Here is a 25,418-nt window from a genome sequence, read left to right as displayed (position 1 = left end):
GCAAATAACCGGGTGGGGTTGTGGCTCAGAAGTTCCTTATCTTTTAAATGTCTTTAATACTTGATCTGCCTTTTTACGAAGTGGCTATGTGCAAGTCTGTTGAAATAAATTATGACTACAGTTCTTGTTAGTTAAAAGGGATAATCAGTTATTACATGAATTTTCCTAACCAAGCTTCTCAGGCAGAGAAGAACATTTTTATAAGGGAGAATATTGGTGAAAGTGGTTCCATGGTTCTGCCTTGGCGTCTTGTGTGATCTGTAACACCAACTTGGCCACAAGAAGGTAAACCAAACTGATAGCAACTTTCTTGAGCAACTATTTCCTGGAAGATGTGCTAATAAACTCACAAAAGTGATTGCTTTAAATAAATAATATTATCATCCTCTATGTTTACTTTTATACAGTCTTAGTATGTTTTTCTCTACTTTCTTACAGAATTTACGTTGTCCATTGAGTGAAGAGGTAATTGTTCAAGCCAGGAAAATATTCCCTTTGGTGATAAAATACATTGTAGAAATGACTATATGGGAAGAGGAAAAAGAACTGCCTCCTGAATTGCAAATAAGGTAGGGAAAATTGTTAAAAGGGAAAAGTTTAGTGATGATTGTCTATATTGCAAATAAGTGTTGTTTTTTTTTAAAGACCTTTGAACTTTTCATTTTCTTCTTCTTCTTTTAATGTTTATTTTTTAGTTGTAGTTGGACAAAATATCTTTATTGTATTTATTTTATGTGGTGCTGAGGATTGAACCCAGGTCCTTGCACTTGCTAGGCGAGCGCTCTACCTTTGAGCCACAACCCCAGCCCGCAAATAAGTATTGAATAGCAATTTTTGTGGTTATTTGCTTCGTTTTTTTAAAATTGTTGACAGACCTTTATTTTATTCATTTATTTGTATGTGGTGCTGAGAATCGAACCCAGTGCCTCATACATACGAGGCAACCGCTCTACCACTGAGCCAAAACCCCAGCCCTCTTTCTTCTTTAATATTTACTTTTTAGTTGTAGTTGTTCACAATACCTTTATTTATTTATTTTTATATGGTGCTGAGGATCAAACCCAGGGCCTCACATGCGCTAGGTGAGTGCTCTACCGCTAAGCCACAACCCCAACCTGGTTATTTGCTTCTTAATATCATTATGAAAAATATATAGTGATTAACTCTTGGAAATATTTTCAAAATGTTTCTTTACATGAGATATTTTGGTAGACACCATACAGAAGTTAAAGAGGAGTCTTGTTAGGGGCTTTGCATTTATAGGGTAAGCCAGTACTTTGATAGTTTTGTTCTAAGTTTAGCCACAGATCCCAGTAAGTAAACTGTTTGATTCTGACCTGGACCAACAACTAGGTTTCCCAAAAGGTTTGTGAACAAATAGGAATGTTGGAACAATATTTCTCTCATTAGCCCCAATCTTTAGCTTTTTTTTCTAATGAAGAAAGGTTTGGGGCTGGGGATGTGGCTCAAGCGGTAGCGTGCTCGCCTGGCATGCGTGTGGCCTGGGTTCCATCCTCAGCACCACATACAGATGTTGTGTCCGCCGAAAACTAAAAAAAAATTATTAAAAATTCTCTCTCTCTCTCTCTCTCTCTTAAAAAAAAAAAAGAAAGAAAGGTTTGATGGTGAGGGTGAGGAAGTAGATCCTTCCCTGTGCTCTGATAATGGTATACTAGAATTATTGCAGTTGTAGGGAATTAGCTATTTTTTTAGCTAAATCTCAGCAATTTCTAACAGCCATGTCTTTGGTTATAGTAAGAGCTGCTCTTAACTTAAAAATGAAAAAAAGGAAGATATAATTGAGCCTTGTGGGAATTTTTCTACCTGTGTAATATTCAGAATTTCACAAAATCATAGCACAAATCTAAATTTAGTTGATCTTTGAGTTTACTAGGGCTTTTTGTTTATATTGTTCAGGAGAGAGAATTAAGAATATTAGTTCATATATTGTTTTTACTCTTGTTGGTCTATAAACTTCTTGGAGAAATTATATCCACAAATATTTAATTTCAAATAGGTGATAAAGTCAGTTAAACCTTTTAAGAAACTTTGTGTCAGTAAACATAATTGAAGCCATCTGCCTACCCAAAATGGAAGAGTTGCTTGAATATTATTTTGTAATAGGTAGCACTGGTCTCTGGATTCACAGATCTGAGTTCTAGTACTGCTTATTGACATATGCCACTGCTTATTGACATTGTGACTATGAATGTCCTAATTTGTTTGAGTCTCTGTTTCCTACACCACGTGTAAGAGGGCTGAGACAGTCTGCTTCTTAAGAGTTATAAAGATCAATTGAGTATATTATAAAAGCATATTATAAATTCTTTAAAATCATAACATCTGTAGCCCATAGCAGCTGAGAATTAAACTCAGAACCCCCTAAGTACACATTCTATAACTGAGCAACATCCTCAGCCTGTATAACTTTTCTTCTTTATCCATTACTAGAGTTGACATCTTTAGATTTTTAAAAAAATATATTTATTTTTTAGTTGTAGTTGAACGCAATACCTTTATTTTTATTTATTTTTATGTGGTTTTGAGGAGCGAACCCAGGACCTCTCACATGCTAGGCTAGCACTTTATTGCTGAGCCACAACCCCAGCCCAATGTCTTTAGATTTTTAAAAAAGCAACACAGAATTTTCTTTCTTTCTTTCTCTCTGTCTCCCCCTCTCTCTCTCTCTCTCTGTTTTTTATTTTCCCTTGGTATTGGGGATTGAACCTGTGGGGCACTTTACCACTGGCTACATTGCCAACCCTTTTTATTTTTTTATTCTGAGACAGAATTTTGCTAAGTTTTCAGGGCCTCACTAAGTTGCCCAGGCTGGGCAATTTGATATTCTTTTGTCTCAGATTCCCAAGTTGCTGGGAACACAGGCATGTAGCACTTTACCTAGCTGTTTTATATTTTTTATGATATCCTCATGTGACTTTTGAATATAAATATTATTCTTTTCTTAGAGATGGACAAGGCACTGTCGTTTCAGCAAGATTAAGAGAGTATATGACATGTTTGAGGTACTACAACAAAAATGGGAGTGCTAGCACTTTATACATCTTTACCAAAATATCTCTAAATGTATTATAATGTCAGTTCACTTAAATAAAAGTTATACATAAAATAAATATAATAAAATTCAGGAAAAATTAAATTTTAATAAAATCTGATCATATATTGTTACCTACTTGAAACTTCTAAACTGGAGCTTGAAAAAGTATCCCTCTTTATCAGAATGTAAGGTATACAGAGAGTGGTATATAAGGCATAGTGGCTCTAAAATAAAATTTCTAGAAGTAAGAAAAATTGGAGGAGGGGCTGGGATTGTGGCTCAGCGGTAGAGCACTCGCCTAGCACGGGTGGGACCCGGGTTTGATCCTCAGCACCACATAAAAATAAAGGCACTGTGTTGTGTCCATCTACACCTAAAAAGGAAAAGAAAAGAAAAGAAAAACTGGAGGAAATACATGGAAAAGGTAATACTATTATTAGTTAGTTAGTTTGTTTTGAGATTGGGCCTCAGTAGCTTACACGGATGGTGCTGAACTCATAGGCTCAAGTCATCCTTCCACCTTATTCTCCCAAGGAACTGGGACTATAGGCATGTGCCACATGACTGGCTAGGATTTTTAAAAATTCCATTGTACTATTCAACTTAAGATCCTTTCCTGCTGGGCAAAGTGACACATACTTGCAATCTCAGTGACTTGGAAGGCTGAAGCAGGAGAATCACAAGTTTTGAGACCAGCCTGGACAACCTTATGAGACCCTGTCTCAAAATAAAGTAAAGAGGGCTGGGGATGTAACTCAGTGGTAAAGTGCCCCGGGTTCAGTCCCCAGTACTTTAAAAAAAAATCACCATTTCCTGTATCACTATTACAGTATGATTTTCCCACAGGTATGAATCTATATGCTGCTTTAGTATAGATGTCATATATTATTTTTGTCTATTTTTATCTTTTTCTTTTACTTGTTGCAATATCTAAATGTGTCTTTTTAATTAAAAGGGAGAAAAATGAAAGATACTATTGTGTCCTTTTTAATGACGAACACCATTCTTATGACCATGTCATATACAGTCTACAAAGAGCTCTTGACTGTGAACTCGCAGAGGCCCAGTTGCACACCACTGCCATAGACAAAGAGGTTTGTAGTCACCATTTGAATTATACTTCTGTCTTACATTAGTTTCCTGGGAGTGTTGATGGAGCCCTTGCCAAGTGCCTCAGTATTGTGTTAAGTATAACTATTTATTCCTTACATCTTGCATAAATTGGCTAGAACTTTGATTTTGAGTGTTTATGTTTCATAGTTTTAGATAAGGATTTGTAACTTCCCTCTTTTTAATTTTTTTTTTAGTTGTATATGGACACAATACCCTTTTTTAAAAAAAATTATTTTTATGTGGTGCTGAGGATCAAACCTGGTGCCACACACGTGCTAGGCAAGCACTCTACTACACTCTACTACTGAGCTACAACCCCAGCCCTCCTCTTTTATTCTTAATAATTAGAAACTTACCAAATATGTTTGACAATTATAGGTTAAAATGTCAGTTTAGGGTTAATCTATTCCTGTAGCGTTATTTATTGAATGAATGAATGCATGCATGAATTAAGAAATGATGATCATTTCTGAGATTTTTGACATGATTTGTTTGTATTATCTTTGAGTAATGTTAATTCTATGGCTTAGCTTTTATTTAACATCCATCCAAAAGAAAATGGATTCTTTAGGTGATAGAGGTGTTTAAAAGAAATATTAATTTAACCCCTGCCCTTGAGAGGAATAGAATCTAGTGGAGGAAGAAACATTAGTAACTCAAAACTTTCCAATTTTCTTTACTTTCAGTGCTGGGGGTAGAACACAGGATCTCATGCATGCTAAGCAACCATTCTACCACTGAACTGCATCCTCTGAACAAAATTTTCCTATTTATGTGTGTGTGTGTGTGTGTGTGTGTGTGTGTGTGTGTGTGTGTGTATGTGTGTTGTACTGGGATTGAACGGGCTCTTGCACTGAGCTACAAGCTCAATCCTTCATATTTTTTGTTTTGAGATAGGGTCTTTCTAAGTTGCCCAAGCGTAAACCCCCCCTGACTCCCCAGTTGGTGGAATTACAGCTGAGCATCCCTACATCCAGCTTCCATTTTTCTAATACACTTATTTTTAAAAGGTGGCTTAATATAGACAGAATAGGTGATTAGCTTCCCTTCTCTGTGTTTCTTACATATGTCTTATTTGGTGGCATATCATAAAGAAAGGGCAAATGAGAAAAAAAGAAAAGGATCTGAACATTTAATAAAATTGGCTAACATTTGCCAAGCATTGACATATTTCAGACATGGTGTATTTGAAGATCTCATTTGGTTTTGAGAGCAACCTTTAAGATAGGTACTGTCATCTCTGTTTCATAAACCTATGCCCAGTACCTTGAGGTTAAGAGAATCAATATCTTGGCACACATACAATTCATTCCCAGTACATAAGAATTCTGGTTAGAATGATGCCTTTAATTTTAATATTAAGCCTGAGTGTGGTGGCATATGCCTATAATCCCAGCGACCTGGTAAGCTGAGGCAGGAGGATCACAAGTTCAAAGCCAGCCTCTTAGTGAGCCCCTAAGTAATTTAGTGAGACCCTGTTTTAAAAAGCAGGGGTGGGGGGTATGGCCTAGAGATGTGGCTCAGTAGTAAAGTGCCCCTGTTTCAATCTGTGGTTCCAAACCAAACAAAAAAACTTTAATTTTCATGTGAGTCCTACTAGGATTTTATTAAAAATGTAGATTCTTATTTAGTGGATTTAATGTGGTGTAGGCAGTTTTTCATTTCTAACTAGTTCTTGGTGTTTTAATGGCTGCCAATGCAAGGATCATATTTCAATTAGTGTGTACTTTCTCCAGCATTTCTCTCCTGTATAAATAATTTTCTTTGCTCAAGGGCTAAAGAGACCGGTTTCACTGATATTATCTGCATATAGACATAAACTGAGTTTTCTCCTATATTTTGAATGGTCTTTAGTTTAGGCATAGTCAGGGAATATAATTCTATGTTAATGGTTAATTGGCCTCAGGTCAATTGTATTTCCAGATTAAATATTTTTTATACTCTGTGGTTGGTTGATTCTGAAATCAGATTTATTTTAAGGAAGTGAAGAGCCTAAGAATTTGAGTGGATTTGAGGAGGAATGGTGAAATGTATATTTATTTATAGTTAAGAAGATTGAGAAAAAGAGATTGGTCAGGCAGTCTTGAAAGAAGACAAGATAGATGAAAATTTAGGAAGCAAGAGAAGAATGAAAGGAGAAAAGGTGGCTGAGAAAATAAGAGGTGGTTGGGAAAGAGTAGCTATAAAAGAAAGAATAGAAGTAGACGAAAGAAAATAGTGAAGTGATTCATTTAACAAATATTTTCTAGTCCTACACAGTGATATCAGGTTATGCCAGGTTTTAGTGCCCTTATTAATATTGTTACACTGTGTTTTTAGGTTATAGAAGGAGCAATAAAGGTTGGTCAGGCTGATGATTTTCAACTACTGTTTGAACAAGGGAAAGTCTACTTGGATTTTCACAATAGTTACAAAATGTATATATATGCCCTATCTTTTTCAGAAAGCTTGAAAGGAACTCACAAAGGCTTAACAGATACTCTTTCAATACTCTTCTTTTTTTTTTAATATTTTTTTTAGCTGTTGATAGAACTTTATTTATTTGTATGTGGTGCTGAGAATCGAACCCAGTGCCTCACACATGTAGGCAAGTGCTCCACCACTGAGCTACAAACTTAGCCCTCAATACCCTTCTTCTTTTTTTAAAAAAAAGTTTTTAAGTTGTAGATGGACAAATAACTTTATTTTATTGATTTATTTTTATGTGGTCCTGAGGATTGAACCCAGTGCCTCCCACGTGAGAGGCAAGCATTCTACCTCTGAGTCACAATCCCAGCACCATCAGTACTCTTCTTAAGGGAAAAAAAAGTTTTGTTTTTGTCCTTATAGGAATTTGTTTACTGATAAAGTGAGTATTAACATATAAGAAAGAAAAAAAGTTGAAACAACTGAAATTGCCTATCCCTGTATTGAGAATACAGTATCCCTATCCAGTGGTCCTCTAACTACTGCTTGAATACTTAGAGAGTTTGGTTCTGTTGAACAACACATTCATAGAAGAATTTATTTCCATGTGCAGTCAAAATCTGTCTCCATGTAAACTAACTCCCAAAAGACCTTTTGTTTTCAGATGGCAGCCCATGAAGTAGTTTAATAAATCTGTAATTTCATATTTACTATTTCTGCTTTCTTCTCTTTTGGCTGTTTGTCTTGTGATAATAAGCTCAGTCTGGTCAAACTTTCCTTCTCTTCATCTGCTTTCCTTGGATAAATGTCACCTTGTCAAAGACTCTCTTAAAGTATGGTACTCAGTCAGTTCACTAAATATTTATACAGTCTTTTTTTTTATTAGTTGCTCAAAACATTACAATGATCTTGACATATCATATATCATACATTTGATTCAAATGGGGTATGAATTCTTATTTTTCCCACATGTACAGATTGCAGGATTACATTGGTTATACAGTCACGTTTATACATACTGCCATACTAGTGTCTGTTGTATTCTGCTGCCTTTCTGTTGTATTCTGCTGCCCTTAATATTTATACAGTCTTTAGAGGAAATATAAAGATGAGTCAGATTGTTCTCTGCCTTCAGAAGATCATTCTCTGTCATTCTCATGAAAGAAACATTCAAAAAGATTTTAAAGATGCAATGATGCTCTTTCCCAGTCCACATTTTGCCATCTTACATACAAAATTAACATTGCAGATTGTAAGAGAAAATCTTGGTGAATATTGTAAATATCAGGGTGTATTATTCCTGTAGAATTACTGTGAGCTAGCATGATCCTAGGACTCTTAAGAAGTAGGTAACCTCATGAGATGAGTTGGCTTGGGAAGGTATGGACCTGGAATTTGTTAGTTTTCAAATGTAATGGAAAGATCTAGGTCTTCAGTGTCTTTGTCTTATTTATCCCTTTTCCTACCACCATTTCCTCCTCCCATTCCCCTCCCCCACAATTTTTTTTTTAAAAAAATCATTGAAAAGGAAAAATAAAACATGAGATAAGGTATGCATATAAAACTAAAAAAAAAAAAAGTTGGCCAGATAGGCTGTATTGCAATTAGTCTGTTTTATAAATCTGTAAAGATGTATAGTTGTACATGTGTATACCTATTATAATTAGTTGAAGAGGTTTTTTTTTTTTTTTTTTTTTGTTTTTTGTTTTTGGCCAGCCCAAGCCTACTAAATTAAAAAGATGGGAAAAGGGGACTGGGTCTGTAGCTCAGTGGTAAAGCACTTGCCTTGTATATGTGAGGTACTGGGTTTGATCCTCAGCATTGCATAAAAATAAATAAAGATACTGTGTGTTTATCTGCAACTAAATAACTAAATATATATATATATATATATATATATATATATATATATATATACACACACACACACACACACACACACACACACACATTTAAATCTAGAGACTAGTATCAACATTATTTAAAAAAAAAAAAGATGGGAAAAGGAGGGGAAAGAAATGCCCATGTATTGCACTAGGGTCATAGCTCAGTGGTAGAGTGCTGCCTAGCATGTGTGAGGCATTGGATTCGATTCTCAGCACCACAAACAAACAAATAAATAAATAAATATCCATCCATCCATTCATTGAAGGAGAAAGAAGAAGAAAGAAATGCCCATGTATTTAAAAAAATCTGGGACTGGGAATGTGGCTCAAGCAGTAGCGCGCTCGCCTGGCATGCGTGTGGCCCGGGTTCGATCCTCAGCACCACATACAAAGATGTTGTGTCCGCTGAAAACTAAAAAATAAATATTAAAAAATTCTCTCTCTCTCTCTCAAAAAAAAAAAAAAATCTGCCTTTCTTCAAATGATATACTTCCATCTTCACCCCCCCCCATTATTTTGTCATTTAAAAAAATGTAATGATGACAAAATCCACATAACATAAAAGTTACTGTTTAACCTTTTTTATTCGTACAATACTGTGATGTTAATTGTGTGCACATAATTGTGCAACACATCTCTAAGAACATTTTTATCTTATAACGGTAAAACTCTGTATCCACTGAACAACGCTCCTACAAGTCCCTGGCAGACACCATTCTACTCTAAGAATTTGACAGTTTTAGATATATAATTGGGATCATGCAGTGCTTGTGTTTTTGTGTTTTGGTTTATTTCACTTAGCATAATGCCCTCAAAGCTCATTCATATTGTAGCATATGACAAGATTTCTTTTCTTTTTTAGGCTGATTAATATTCCATTGTATACATGTACCCCATTTTGCTCATACATTGATGGACACAGATTATTTCCACTTTTTGGCTTTTGTAATAATGCTTTTATGAACATGATCATGCAAATATTGGTTTGAGCCTTTACTTCCAGTTCTTTGGGTTACATATCCAGAAATGGAATTACTAGATCAAATGGGAATTTTATGTTTAAGTGTTTCAGGAACTGCTATACTTTTTTCCATAGCAACTCTACGGTTTTATATTTCTTATAGCAGTGTACATGTATGCTTTAGTTTATCTACATCCTTGCCAACATCTGTTATTTTTTATTTTGTTGATAAGGAGCCATGTCAACTTGTTGCATGTGAAATATTCCCAGTCTCCCTGTTTATTTTGAGATCCACTGCCTTAGGTTATATTGTTTATTCTTTTTAAAATAAATTTCATATAACTTTGTTTTTTGTGCATTTTTTTTTCATTGTCATGGCAGCCTTAACTGTGTAATTAACACTTTAATATATTTGGGTAGGTTTTTTTGTTGTTGTTGTTTTTTGTTTGTTTGGTGTGTTGTTTTTTATACCCAGTATTGAATCCAGGGGCACTTAACCACTGAGCCATGTCCCCAGCCCTTTTTATATTTATTTTGAGACACGGTCTCACTAAGTTTCTTAGAGCCTCACTAAATTGCTGAGGTTGGCTTTGAACTTGTGATCCTCCTGCCTTAGCCTCCAGAGCCATTGGGATTACAGGTGTGCATCACCATGCCTAGCTTCTGTTCTTACCATATATACTAAGGAGCTGAAGAAGGAATATTGTAAGATGGTTAGAAGTATGTACTGTGGAAATGGACTGCCTGTAATTGATATCTGGATCTACCATTTATTAACTTTTGGATTTGAAGAGAAAGTACTTAATCTTTCTGTGTCTTAGTGTTCTGTCTAAAATAGGGATACCTTCCTTATAAGATGATTATAAAGGTTAAATGAGGAAGATAGTGCTTTCTGATCCTTTTCACATGGCACATATAGAAAATGGTAAAATTTTATAGGTAAATAAAAGATTGAGTTACCAGGAACTCCTATATAGACCTTATTTAGCTCACTCCAGGGGTGGAGGAATCATTAGCCCATTCACACTATTAATGGATGACAAGTATATTAATAGAATGTATGTTGAAAAGCTCTAAATTCATTCATGAAAATATGAATTTATTTATTTACAACTTATAGTAGGAGTTTAGTAAACCTAAGTTATTTTTACCTGATAAAAATAGGAAATACACTATAATAAGTAAAGAACTAGCCAGCACCCTAAATTATAGAATTCTCTTTTGGAGGTTCAGATGCTTCAAAAAGGTATTAAGCATGTATTATGTATTATCCTAGAATCTTGAACTTTTAGTCAGCCAGTTACTTAGAATTGACAGCTCTTTAGATCTTTGGGCAATATATTACATATGGATTGTGGTTATCATTCCACTACCTAATTCTCATTTTTGTCTATAATTAGGGTCGTCGGGCTGTTAAAGTAGGTGCTTATGCCACTTGCCAGGAAGCAAAAGAAGATATAAAGGTAACTTTCTGAATGAGAAACCGAGACTGATAATCAAGACTTTTAAGAGGACTATACACATTTATAAGAGCCCAAGTAGGACAAGTAGAATGACTATATTGTTGAAGTAGTTTGATATTGTTGAAGTGGTTTGACACCTAAGTAAAGATAGGATCAGGATGCTTAGACTCAGAAATTTGGTAATGGCATGGGTATATGGTGATGATGATTATTATTATTTTAAAGAATAGATTGTTTAGCTGAAACCAAAATTTACATACTAGTTTTTTTTTTTTTTTCAATGTACCTTTTATTTGTAGAGCCATTCAGAAAATGTCTCTCAACATCCACTTCATGTAGAAGTACTGCACTCTGAGGTTATGGCTCATCAGAAATTTGCTTTGCGTCTTGGTTCCTGGATGAACAAAATTATGAGCTATTCAAGTAAGCATGCAGACTGTTTTTTCTTATTTCTAATAAACTGTTGAGTTTTTATAACCATAAATTTTTAAATGTCATTAAGTTTAAAATAATTTTTTTTGTCAAGTATCTGTTTTTATTGTCAGGATTACACTTCAAATGCATAAATAATATATTTTAAATGTATAGTATAAAATAATATTGTTTATTGGCTTTCAAGTTTTTGATGATGGCAGAATTATTTTTGACATCAAGCATAGGAGGATTAATGTTAGTCTTTCATATATTATTATAGGAAATGTACTTTTACGGAGAAATCAAAAATAAAAATTATCTGACTTCTTTTATTTGCAGGTGACTTTAGGCAAATCTTTTGCCAAGCATGCCTTAAAGAAGAACCTGGCTCTGAGAATCCATGTCTCATTAGCAGGTTGATGCTTTGGGATGCAAAGCTTTACAAAGGTAAATAGACCTTTGCTTTTGCTGCTTATATGAAGGTATATTTATCCAATTTGTATTTGTGTTGAAACTAAGGATGTTGCCTTTTAATTACAGTACCTTTTCATTTAATCAGGTCCAGTTTTTAAAAAGTGGGTATATATTTTCATTTAATAATGTGTTTATTCCAGCTATGTTTTCATTTCAAAAATCTCAATTAACAAAAAGAGAGAAAGGGTAAGGTGAAGGAAAAGTACAAAGTAAGAGTAGTTCTGAGTGAAACAGTGAAAATGAATGAAAAAATTGAAAGGATAAAGGAAGATGAGGTGGTGGAAGAAGTGCAGAAAAAGAAAATGCAGTATATGGTTGTATTTTAAATTTTACTATATTAGTACCACTTCAATAAATGCTATTTATATTGTCCTTGAAGGCTCTTAACATGTGAAATATTTTTGTAATATTTTCCCTCTTCTAATGGCTGGAATAATTTGCTTTCATTTTGCTGATATCCTCTTATCTCCTGACTCCAAATGATCTATAGGTGCCCGTAAGATCCTTCATGAATTGATCTTCAGCAGTTTTTTTATGGAGATGGACTACAAAAAACTCTTTGCCATGGAATTTGTGAAGGTAATTGCTTTTTATATATAGAAATCAATAACACAAGTAGAAGTTTTATAAATGACTAAGAGAAGCAAAGGAATAATTATGTTTCAAAAGAATTCAATTTTTTGATTAATTTCTTTGTCAAAAGTTTAATATTTTATGTTAAATAAATATTTTTACAGATGGCACTTGGTAGTATAGAAACAGCAGAACAGGAGATAGGTTTGGAAAATGACGAAAGAGCCAAGCAAAGGGCAGTTATCACATTCACACTTTTTTTTTTTTTTTTTTTTTTTTTTTTAGTTGTATTTGGACACAATACCTCTATTTTATTTATTTATTTTTATATGGTGCTGAAGATCGAACCAAGGACCTTGCACATGCTAGGCGAGTGCTCTACCACTGAACCACAACCCCAGTCCCACACATTTGTTCTTTTTGGTCATTTATTTGCTATTAGTAAAATTTGTAACAAGAGGGCTGGGGATGTGGCTCAAGCGGTAGCGCGCTTGCCTGGCATGCGTGCGGTCCGGGTTCGATCCTCAGCACCACATACAAACAAAGATGCTGTGTACACCGATAACTAAAAAATAAATATTAAAATTCTCTCTCTCTCTCTCCCCACCCCTTTAAAAAAAAATTGTAAGAAGAGTAGCAGTAATTAATTGAAGGAAATGGCAGAAAAGATATGCATACTAAAGGCGGCAGAAATTAAATGGCAAAAGTTATCCTTACCTGAGGCTAAAACAAACTTAAAATTTAGAGCTTTTTAAGTTTGCTTGATATATATCCTTTTTTGGGGGGGTTGGTGGTGCCAGGAATTGAACTCAGGGGAACTCAACCACTGAACCACATCCCCAGCCCTTTGTTGTTTTTTATTTAGAGACAAGGTTTTACTGAGTTACTTATTGGCTGTTGCTAGACTAGCTTTGAACACTTGATCCTCCTGCCTCAGCCTCCAGAGCTGCTGGGATTACAGGTGTACACTACTACACCCGGCATGTTATATATATCCCTTATATTGTTATATATTTTTGTCTATCTTGCAAGTTAGATTGTAGGGTTACACAGAGCAGGGACTTTGAATTTTCTACTTTGCCTTATACAAAAATATACAATAAATATTTGTTGATGTCTTCTGATTTTAAGTTGCAGACAGTTCTGTAAAGCTTAGGATATGGCAGAGATAGGACCCAGAATGGAATTGGAAGCAGAGAGGAAAATAATTGTTATCAGGCAAATAATAATGAGATGAGATACCTGTGTTATATGGATTTTATAAGCATATTGTAACATTTGATGCATGTGTTAATCTTGGGAAGCAGTGGTAACTGAAGATGGAAAAACTGTACTTATAAAACTCTTTAGAGATAGAGTGTTTGACTGTATGTGTGATCTGGAATGAAATTTATTTTCTTTCTTTTTTTCATTCTTTCTTTCCTGGGGATTGAACCCAAGGCCTCATGCATGCTAGACAAGGACTGTACTACTGAGCTACATCCCTAGCTGAAATTATATTTTCTTATATAAAAGATAATCTGTCAATTTAGATGATATATTGATGGTTCAGCATTTAATCTCTTAAATTCTGTGGGAATTCTGGGAGGTAAAATTAAATATCTTAAGTTTGGTAACCAATTCTGTGCTTAGACATACTAGATGCTCAATATACAGCTATGTCTGTTATTTGTTCTAATATGTCAGGGTTGATTTCCAGTTCATTTGCATAAGGATAAAAAGTTTAAAAGCTGGCATGCATTCCATTTAAGGCTAGGTTGAATCTAATTTGTTGGTTTTCTGGATCATATCAGTTGTTAAATATTTTGAATGTATCCCCTGTCCTATACCATTGGGGTAAAAAGTATTCAAGATTGCTCCATCCGGACATGGTGGCACACGCCTGTAATCCCAGCTGCTTTGGAGGCTGAGGCAGGAGGAACGCAAGTTCAAAGCTAACCATAGCAACTTAGAGAGGCCCTAAGCAACTTAAGCAAGACCCTGTCCCAAAATAAAATATATTTTTAAAAATAAAAAGATTGCCCCAGATTCTGCTTGGAGAAGGGATAAACTGCACAATTTATTGCTCTCCTCCATCATTTTCACCTGTGCTTTTTGTTTTGTTTTTATTTTAGCAGATCTTCTAACTCTACTAGTAATTTGGGTAACTGAATTAATATTTAGTCTTTTGTTATTTTCTAGTATATTTTTGTTGACCATGCCATATCTTGCCTCAATAAGTAGAAAGTATATTTGTCATCTTCTGGATAGAGACATTCTTGCAGCACTTATTAATTTGAGATTTAAATTTTAAAACCTTTTTTAAATTGAGATTTTTAAAGTTTTTTGTTAGTAACTTTGAATTGATTCTCCATTTATATTTTTCAGTATTATAAACAACTGCAGAAAGAATATATCAGTGATGATCATGACAGGAGTATCTCTGTAACTGCACTCTCAGTTCAGATGTTTACTGTTCCTACTCTGGTATGTATTAGTTTTTTTTGTGTGTGTCTGTGTGTACATACTTTTTTGCAGGATTTCTGATAAAGCTTGTTTTGTTTTAAGAATTCCACTTAATAGCGAACTAAATATCATAATGACTAAAGTGGGCTAATTCCATTTGGAAAATTGACTACTATTTCAATGTTATTCATTTGTATATTTAATGGTACCCAAGGACCAAGTAACTGGGCATTACTCTCGTCCAAATGTTCTGATCTCTGCGGATAACATCCACAACTTATTTCTCACTTTCTCACTTTCTAGAGCAACTTAGGAGACTGCCATTTCAATACCAAAACTTTCCTTTTCTTTTTTAAATTTTTTAAATATTTTACTCTGTTTTTATTCTTCATTTATTCTTTAGTTTACCTTATGGAATAAGGTAAAACTAAGAAGGGAGAGAGTGTGCCTGTCACATATATTTGTAAGATAATGCTACATAGTTCTGGAGGACAATGAATGATTCTGCTTCCTTTTTGTGCTACTACTTTTCCTGTTTCTTCTGGGTAGTTTGATTAATTCTTGCTTCTTTCCCTTTTCAAAGAGCTAGAGAAAAGTATAGGAAAAAGAAATTAAACTGGGAATGAGGAGAGGATTCTAGAGTAGATATTCTAGAGTGGAAGTCATGAAAGATTTTTGTTATGGTTTTCCCATTATGTGATTACTGAAGATGAATTATTAGATAACCTGTTTAAAGGCTGGGAATGTGCAAGCAAGTGTTTTCTAGTTACTGAGGAGTAGGAGATTAGGGGATTTTTACTTTTTTTTCCTTCCTAGTACTGGTGATTGACTACAGGGACACTCTACCACTGAGCTGCATCCCCAGCCCCTTTTATTTTATTTGGAGAAAGTTTTGCTAAGTTGTAAAGACTGGCCTTGAACTTGTAGTCCTCCTGTCTCAAGTCTCTCAAATTGCTGGGATTACAGCCGTGCACCACCATTCCTAGCAAAGATTCTTAAGTTTAACTAACTTTTCATTAGTTGCTATTCTGTAAAATTAAGGACTGTGGTTAATGCTTAGTAAACATTTTTTTTGTAATTACTGACCAAACCAAGTTAATGAATAAATTAAGTCCATGCTACTATGACATCATTCTAAAGTTAATATTCTTGAAATATTCTGCAGGCTCGACATCTTATTGAAGAACAGAATGTTATCTCTGTCATTACTGAAACTCTGCTAGAAGTTTTACCTGAGTACTTGGACAGGAACAATAAATTCAACTTCCAGGGTTATAGCCAGGACAAATTGGGAAGAGTATATGCAGTAATATGTGACCTAAAGTAAGTTGTGAGTCAAAAGGTGAGGGCACCTGTTAAACACAGAGTGCTTATTTACTCTGTCTTATAAGTAAATCTTTGATCCTTCTGATTATCCAGGATTGTCTTTATAATGATGGCAAGTTCAAAGGACTTTTACTGCTTCATGTTAATACAGTTGGCCCACCTTATCCATGGGTTCCACATCTGTTTATTCAACTACTCTCAAATAGAAAATACTCAAAACATAAGAGTCTGTACTAAATATGTACACTTTTTTTCTTGTTCTTGTTCTTTAAACAGTACAGTATAACAAGTATTTGCAACACATTTACATTATTAGATATTAGATAATCTAGAGATGATTTAAAGTATATGGGAGAATGTAGATATGTATAGATAAGTTCTGTGCAAATACTGTGCTATTTTATATATACTGTGTTGGGGACTGGAACCAATCCCCCACTAATATCAAGGGATGTCTGTAAATGTCTTCAGTGCAGGCTCCCCCCACTCCCTTAGTGCTAGGAATTAAACTCAGGACCTCATGTTTGTTAGTCAAGAGCTCTACCACTGAAATAAATTCATAGCTCTAATAAACCAGTAAAGCATATATATATATATATATATATATATATATATATTAGTTGTAGATGGACACAATACCTTTATTTAGTATTTTTTATGTGGTGCTAGGCATCAAACCCAGTGCCTCACATGTGCTAGGCAAGCACTCTACCACTGGGCCACAACCCCAGCCCAAAGCCTTCTTTTTGAGTTAAAATCAGGTAAACAAAGTATTGAAAATCTCCTGCCACAGGTACTTGGCGTCTCCTGAGGTCACCAAATGAATCTCCATTGTAATTACCACATCTTTCACTTACTTCCATTCACATATTTTGTGGTTCTGTCCCACTTGTATAGTCTCTTTGTACAGCCTCATATTGCTAAGGATCTGTTGACTTTTTAACTCCCCTTTTCATACACACACACACACACACACACACACACATTAGAAAGCTAGGCATAGTGACACTTGCCTATAATCCCAGTGACTTGGGAGCCTGAAGCAATAGGATCACAAATTCTAGGCTAGCCTGGGCAACTTATGAGACCTTCTCTCAATATGAAAAGACTGGGGATATAGTCCTGTTGTAAAGCTCCCCTGGGTTTCATCTCCAGTACTGCCAAAAAGAAAAGAAGACTAGATTAGAACAAAATAGATTTTATTTAATTTGCCATTAAAAAAAAAAAACTAAACTCCATGTTGCGGTTATAGCTCAGTGGTAAAGTACTTCCTTGTATGAGGCCCTGGGTTCAATCTCCACAACTACAGAAGATAATAATAAAATAAAATTGGCAAATTAAAAAAAAAAAAAAAAAGAGCTCCAAGGCATATATGATTATTTATTTCTAGTCCCAAGGAGGGAAGAATTCCAATTTTATCTACCTCTAGTGACCATTCAGGGTATAGAGGGATAGGAAAAAAGGCCTTCTAATTCATCTTCAAAATAATTTAGTCTATTTTAAAAATAAGCCTTGGGAGTTTACCTCTGTGTAGAGCACTTGCCTAGCATGCACAAGGCCCTAGTTTCTATCCCCAGCACTGCGAAACAAAAACAAAAATATAAAACAAAGAACAAAATACAAATTTCTGTAACTTTGAAGTAGATCCTTGATATTACTGAAGGAAATTCTTCAAAACCTTTTAACATTCCTCAATTTCAAAACACAATTATGGCATATAAACTTTTCTTTAAAATTGTTAAGTTTGCACACATTGGTAGATGAATTTAGTAGTGAATCAGCATATGAATGTTGTGATTCAAATTTGTTTCATAGCCAAATTATGCAAAGCATATATTATGCAAAGTATATAAACTAAAACTGATGGCTGAACTTAAAAGTTATCTTCATGAAGTCAATGAATAACCTTGGTCTGCTTTACTGGGGAGGCGGGAGTGTGACTTGGTCCTGTGACTCTGACTACCATGAAAAAGTTTCATAACTGTGTTTAGAGAGAACAAACATATTTTGAGTACCTAGTCAATAGATAACTGTGTAATTCATTCTTATAAGGATCCTGTAAAATTTATTTGAAACTCCTGTGTGCTAAAGAGCTTTGCTTATTTTACCTTATTTTAATGTAACGTTTTTTATAAAGCAGGTAAGGTAATCTTGATTTGAAGATCATAGTTATTTATTTTCCTAATTCATGAAACTAGTAAGTGGCAGAACTGGAATTTGGGCTTAACCACTGTTTATCTGTAAAACTCCTATTCATTTCACTATAATACGAAGCCTCAGAGGATACATAAAAAATCCCCAACCATACCTATTCTGAAACCTGGCTTAAAACACCAGTGAGTAATATCCTTTGTTTAGCAAATAATTATTAAAGCCCATTTTGTAGAAATTTTGCAGCTATGTCTTATTCTATGTATGTTTTTATTTTCTACTTCTTTCCGAAATCTTTTAAACCAGTTTAATCCACAAACACTTAATTTAGTTTTCAGAATAAAGTCTAAATTTTTCCAGAATTTATAGTTTTCCATAGTCTAGCCATGTACTCTACTTATCTGATTATGCCTTACCATGATATACATTTGTTGATACTAATAGATATTCTGTTTATTCTTCCTCAGGAAATTTTCATTCTCTCAAAATAGTGCATTCCAATTTTGGATAGCACCCTTCACCTTTTAGACAGCTTATTGTACATTGAATTCTGTCTTTTTGTAGCTTTCATTGTCTGGTTCTAGTTTTCCCTTAGTCCATTTATTTGTTTTTCCAGAATTTCTTCTTTTATTACAATAGTACATATTAATTATACAAAATAATGGATTTCTTTGTCACATATTCATACACACATATAGCATACTTTGATCCTTTTTCCACTTAGAACAAAATCAGCTCTTATTTAACTTAAATATTTAAAGACAGCAGTCATGTCTGCCAAATTTTTTCTAGGTTAAGTTGTAAATGTTTTTTTAATTGTTCCTATTTCATGATATTTAAATTTTATTCTAAATTGTTTGTCCATCTCTTCTAAACCTGTTCCAGTTGAATATATACCATTTATATGCCAAAAAAAAAAAAAAGAGAATATAGTAACTGAGGTCTGTCCAGAAAAGCATAAAAGGGAGGGATTACTACTTCTCTCATTTTAGTTAATATGCCTCTGTTAATTTAGTCACTTTATGGACAGTATCTAATGGGTTATTTGGTTTCTCAGTTGCTAATGCACTATGGAAACGAAACTTAGAAAAGAGAAGTCATTGAACCTTGGTTTTACTAGGGAATCCTTACACTTTTATTACTGTAACCTATTCCTTTGTTCCATTTCTCAAAAGTGTAACAAGCTCTCAAACCAGATCATTCCATTATTCTCCCAATCTTTTACCCTCTTTCCCATTGCTTTTGCCACCTATTTTTATATACTGGCTTGGCTTGGCTTGGCTTTTCTTCCCTTCCCCTTCCCCTTCCCCTTCCCCTTCTTCCTGCCTTTGGCATCTTTACTTGGTTGGTAAACTACAGAGGTCAGGTATGAATTATGTGAGAAACTAAAAATGTAAATTCTCCTCTACTCTAGATAAGTGCTTCTTGAATTTTAATGAGCACTGATTATCTTAAGGACCTTGTTAAAATGCAGATCCTTTATTTAGTAGGTCTGATTAGAGCACAAGAGCTTGCATTTCTAAAAAGTACCCCGGTAATGATTGCTGCTGTTTTATGGACTACATATTAAGTTACAATAATATAAAAAACAACAAGACCTTGATGACATTTGTTTATTGTGACAGATTTTAAGCTTTAGTCCTTTTTTACCTTTATTTTAAAAGAAAGATTTAGATGGTAATTAGCAAATTTCAGTTATTTCTTTGATAAGGTCCTGATGATTATCTTTAATGCATAGTCATCATATTAATGAGTATCCAAAGAATGGGAAAAATTAAACCACAATCCTGGTTTTATAGTTTCTACATCTGTTGTCTTATGTTTTATGTTCCTATATTACTTCCTTTGTACCTTTTTTTTTAGCATTTATGTTTAGATTACAGTGTCCACTATATGTGTTTTCCTCACTACTTTGAACTTTAAGGGCAGGATGTGTCTTGCTCATGTTTATATTTACAGTACTTGGTATATATAACAAAAATGTATTTTGATTGAGTACAAAATAATTTTTAATAATTGTTAATGATTGCTTCCTGAGAAGTCATTTGGTGATAAACATCATTCTTATTTGATATGAAACCAATTTTAACCAAAAGAAATAGTGATCTTGTAAACTGTAGGCTAAAATATGTCTATTTATTCATTTATTTTTTGGTAATGGGCATTGAACCCAGGGGTGATAAACCACTGAGCCACATCCCCAGCCCATTTTTTGTTTTTTAATTTTGAGACAGGGCCTCGCTAAGTTGCTTAGGGCCTCACTTATTTGCTGAGGCTGATCTTGAACTTGAGTCCTCCTGCCTCAGCTGCCTTATCCGCTGGGATTATATTTTGTTTTTTATATTATTGTTACTCAACGTGCCCTGCTATTTATTTTTTGAAAGTAGTAGATTCTGATGTGCAAACCATGATGACATAGGTGCTTAGATCCTTCTTCCTGGTTCTGAGTTCTCAAAACCTGTAGGTAGGAAAATCTTTTCCAAATTTTCTAAGCCTAAAAGTTTTTTGCTGGCCCTTTGGATGATGGGTATGAAGAATCCTAGGAAATCTATACTGTTTGTCATTTGTCCAGAGTTGGCTGTGGTAAGCTAAGTTGGTCTGAGGCCCACTTAATCAGGCTAACCTCAGAGGGCATGATGTATGGAGAAGTCAGGCCTAGCTTAATATCTGCCTCTTGTAGGGCATTCCCACATTTCACTGACTATATATAAAATAAACAGATAATTCTAGCTCTGCTTAGAGCTTCTAATTATTGTAAGAAATTGGAATGCATAATTTTTTTATATTCATTTTTTAGGTGTAGATGGACACAACATGACGCCTTTATTTTTATATCGTGCTGTGGATTGAACTCGGGTCCCGCCCGAGCTACGCGAGCGCTCTACCACTGAGCCACCATCCCAGCCCTAGAATGCATAATTTGAGAAGTCAACATTATCTGTAATCCTGAAAACCTTAAAATTACTTCAAAATAGAGAAGTGAAATATTTCTTTCTCTTTTGAAATGATATAGATATATCCTGATCAGCAAGCCTACAATATGGACGGAAAGATTAAGAATGCAGTTCCTTGAAGGTTTTCGATCTTTTTTGAAAATTCTTACCTGTATGCAGGTATGATACTTCTTCTGTACACCATAAGAGAAATTTATTTTAAAAAATATAATCTCAATTGTCTTCTTTTTCATCTTCTCCTTCTCCTTTAGTAAACTGTTGTCTTTTTATATGAGAGAAAAATTTTACAGAAAACTAGTATAAAATTTAAACACTGATTTACTTTAACAGATCTTTCTATATATCTTAGTAACTTAGTTATTATACACCTTAATAATAAATTTTGTTTACTACTGCTACTATTATTAATGTTTTTTGAATGTTTACCATATGATAAATGTATAATAAGCACTTTATATTCATTATCTCTTTTGAGCCTTATAGCAATCTTATGAAGTAGTTGCTATTATTATTCTCAATTTGTATATAAGGAATTAAGGGGTTAATAATAATTTGCTTAGGGATCCCAAAAAGAAATCCCAGACAGAGCTGGTATTTGCACTCAAATGTTATACTTCTGAGCTGTACCTGTGAGAGCTGGGATTTGATCTGATATATTCTGACCTAGTATAACAACCATGTGAAAATACTTCAGCATATATGTACACAAATCCCAACAATTTTATATTTTGCCAGTAGAAGAGCAAAGAAAAAGGGTTATATGTTGACTAACCTTCTTACAGGGAATGGAAGAAATCAGAAGACAGGTTGGTCAACATATTGAAGTAGATCCTGATTGGGAGGCTGCCATTGCTATACAGATGCAATTGAAGAATATTTTACTCATGTTCCAAGAGTGGTGTGCTTGTGATGTAAGTAAGATTTGTTAGTAAGATTGGTGTCTTTTAAGTACTCTAATAATTCTTTTTTAAAAAAAATTTTATTTATTTATTCTATTTCTTATACATGACAGCAGAATGCATGTCAATTCATAGTACACATATAGAGCACAGTTTTTCGTGTCTCTGGCTGTACACACAGTAGAGTCTCACCATTTCTGTCTTCGTACATGTACTTAGGGTAATGATGACCATCTCATAACACTATCTTTCCTACCCTGTGCCTTCTCCTTTCCCCTCCCTCTCCTTTGCCCTATCTAAAGTTTCTACATTCGTCCCGTGTACCCCCCATTATGAACCAGCATCCACATATCAGAGAAAACATTTGGCCTTTGGTTTTTGGGATTAGCTTACTTCACTTAGCATAATATTCTAGTAGTTCTTAATAGTATAGATTTATGTTTTAGCTTCCTTGATGTAAATTTTTGTTATTTAATAAATAATAAATCTCTTAGATATTTAAATTTGTCTAATTAAATTTGGGAGGAAAATTCAGTTTTTTACACTTGATTAGAAAATGTATCCTTGGTGGTTTTGCTTATTTTGGAGAATTGCAGGGTTTAATAATGTATATCTTTATTTCATACAAACATATTTATTTATTTATTATTAGTGATAATGATAATTAGGACCACATAGACTTAAAAAAAAATTTTTTTTTTTTTGAGAGAGAATTTTTTAATATTTATTTTTTAGTTTTCGGTGGACACAGTATCTTTGTTCATATGTGGTGCTGAGGATCGAACCCCGGCCGCACGCACACCAGGTGAGCGCGCTACCGCTTGAGCCACATCTCCAGCCCCCACATAGACTTTTAAATATTTTAAGAATGGAGAGAAGTGAATATTTTATTCAATTAAGAACTTTGTTACATGTGTTAAACCATTCATAAAATTAATTTCAAGGGCTGGGGTTGTGGCTCAGTGGTAGAGCTCTTGCCTTGAACACATGAAGCACTGGGTTCAATCCTCAGCACCACATAAAAATGAATGAATAAAATAAAGATATTGTGTCCATCTACAACTAAAAATGTTTTTTAAAAAATTAATTTCAAAATATATTAATGTAGTTTCTTAAGCAATAATTTTAGAGCATAACCTTCTTTATTGATTGATTGATTTTTTGCAATACTAGGGATTGACAAGGCCTCACACATAACTAGGCAAGCACTATCTCACTGATCTACATCCCCACCCTCATAACTCTTTAAACACACAATACTACTTCAGATTCCCTTTGGGAAAGATGACTCATTTTTTTCTTTTCTGAGAAAATTAACATTATTTCAATCAAATTCCATTGTCTCTTCCATTTTCTGTTTTGTCATCATCATCTATTTGTTGACTAAATTTATCTGTGTCTTTACTATTGGTCTCTGAGACTTTTTTTTCCTCTCATTTCTAAAACCAATGCATCTACCTAGGCTCTTGGTTCTAGTTTATATTACTTTTTCCTGGAGTTTGCCTCCTTATTTGTCTCCACTTGTATTTTCCTTCTGCTTATTGTCTAGCAAGTATAACACATATATTTTTATTCTCTCACCATTATGAGATAGTTGCACAATTATTGGGAAATGGGGTCAAGGTGTGTTTTGTTCATATTCATATATCTCAAACCTTCTGAAGTTATCTAATTTATCATTCTTCACTCATTATATCCTAGTATTTGTCTGATTCAGGCCTTACAACTGTGTTTAGAAAAAATTCCTAAAAGATCCATTTAGTAATCCAATTTAGAGATTTTTTTTCTTGGTCCCATCTTCCTTGAATTATCTGTATCATTGTATTCAGTTAAGTACCTTAGTCTTTTTAAAATTTTCTTTCCTTCTGATTTTCACAAGACTGTACTGTCCTCATATTTTATTAACATTTACTGATTTTAGTCAATGACTGCTTTTCTCCAGTTCCTTCTGCCTGCTAAGTATACTGAGGCATTCCCCAGTATTCTCTTATAGATCTTTATTTAAATTCTTATAGGAATGATTTTTCCCAAACTATAGTATCACTTTTATTTGCCATATATTCCTTAGATCGTATATTTGTATTTCTTATATTTTAAACTCTGAATATCTTTTTTTTCACATTTTTATTAATGCATTATAGTTGTATGTAATGATGGGGTTTGTTAAATATTCATACATGCACACAGTATAACAATATAATTTGTCCACTATCACTCCCCAGCACTCCCCCTGCCCATTCCCCACCTCCTACCTCCTGGTCCATTTCCTCTGCTGGACTCCCTTTTATTTTCATGAGATCTCTGACACCCCCCTGCCCCCCACTTTCTTTTTCCTCTCTAGCTTCCACATATGAAAGAAAACATACGACCCTTGACCTTCTGATCAAATTCAGAATTTTATCTTAAACTGATTTGTCATCATTTTCTTGCACTTGCAATTTGCATTTTCTCTTTTTGACTTTCCTTATTTTATTAATGATATTACTATTAATAGAGTCATCCATACAGGAAATTTCAGAGTCATTGTATTCTGTGTGTTTGACGTTATCAGATGTTTTGACAAGAAAAATGTTCTGGATTCATGCAAGATTGGGGAATTTGGAGTTGAACAGAATGAGAGAATCTTTTAAAGTTACTTTAAACTTCTCAAATAGAATTGAACACTGTGCTAATGTCTGTTTCTCAAATTCATTTGGACATGGAGTTCCTTTCTCAAGGTAAAATCAACAGGAGAAACACTGTGTTAAGAAAGAGACCTGATGACTTGGAAGGCTATGACAAAATGATCACAAGTTTGAGGTCACTCTCAGCAAGTTATTACAAAGTGACATTAGTCAGGACAGTATGGTATAAAGATAGAAATACAGAATAGTGAGACAGGCATGGTGGCCCACGAATGTAATTCTAGCTACTAGGGAGACTGAGGCAGGAAGATTGCAATCCAAGATCAATGGGCAATTTAGCAAGAACCTGTCTCAAAATACAATACAAAAGGGCTAGGCATGGCTCAGTGGAAGATGATCCCTGGGCTCAATCACCAGTACCACAAAAATAAATAAATAAAATTTTTGAGTAGGATGCAGTGGTGCACATGTGGAATCCCAGCAACTCAGGAGGCTGAAGCAGGAAAATCACAAGTTTGAGGCCAGCCTCAACAACTTAGTGAGATCCTGTCTCAAAATGAGAAATGAAAAAAAGAACTAGGGGTGTATCTCAGAGGTAAAGCTCACCTGGGTTCAATCCGCAGTGGTAAAGGAGAGAGAGAATGTGACCTGAGTGACCTTTGATTTTTCTCTTT

General features: G+C 34.2%; 1 protein-coding gene across 3 annotated transcripts in view; it reads left to right on the top strand.

Annotated features, from left to right (window-relative positions):
* Positions 1 to 25,418, top strand: part of Ubr1 (ubiquitin protein ligase E3 component n-recognin 1) — a 152,052-nt gene that overhangs the window by 48,991 nt on the left and 77,643 nt on the right. For all 3 annotated transcript variants that reach the window (XM_076850653.2, XM_076850652.2, XM_076850654.2), the window contains 10 exons: positions 439 to 569; positions 4,011 to 4,149; positions 10,822 to 10,884; positions 11,184 to 11,307; positions 11,638 to 11,745; positions 12,263 to 12,351; positions 14,713 to 14,811; positions 15,956 to 16,113; positions 21,281 to 21,380; positions 22,004 to 22,132. In XM_076850653.2, coding sequence (XP_076706768.1) covers positions 439 to 569; positions 4,011 to 4,149; positions 10,822 to 10,884; positions 11,184 to 11,307; positions 11,638 to 11,745; positions 12,263 to 12,351; positions 14,713 to 14,811; positions 15,956 to 16,113; positions 21,281 to 21,380; positions 22,004 to 22,132 — 1,140 coding nt within the window. The remainder of the gene's footprint in view (positions 1 to 438; positions 570 to 4,010; positions 4,150 to 10,821; positions 10,885 to 11,183; positions 11,308 to 11,637; positions 11,746 to 12,262; positions 12,352 to 14,712; positions 14,812 to 15,955; positions 16,114 to 21,280; positions 21,381 to 22,003; positions 22,133 to 25,418) is intronic.

Source organism: Callospermophilus lateralis, chromosome 3 (genome assembly GCF_048772815.1).
Source record: "Callospermophilus lateralis isolate mCalLat2 chromosome 3, mCalLat2.hap1, whole genome shotgun sequence".
Lineage (NCBI taxonomy): Eukaryota > Metazoa > Chordata > Mammalia > Rodentia > Sciuridae > Callospermophilus > Callospermophilus lateralis.
Note: the sequence above shows the minus strand (reverse complement) of the source record. Positions and strands in the feature narration are given on the sequence as shown.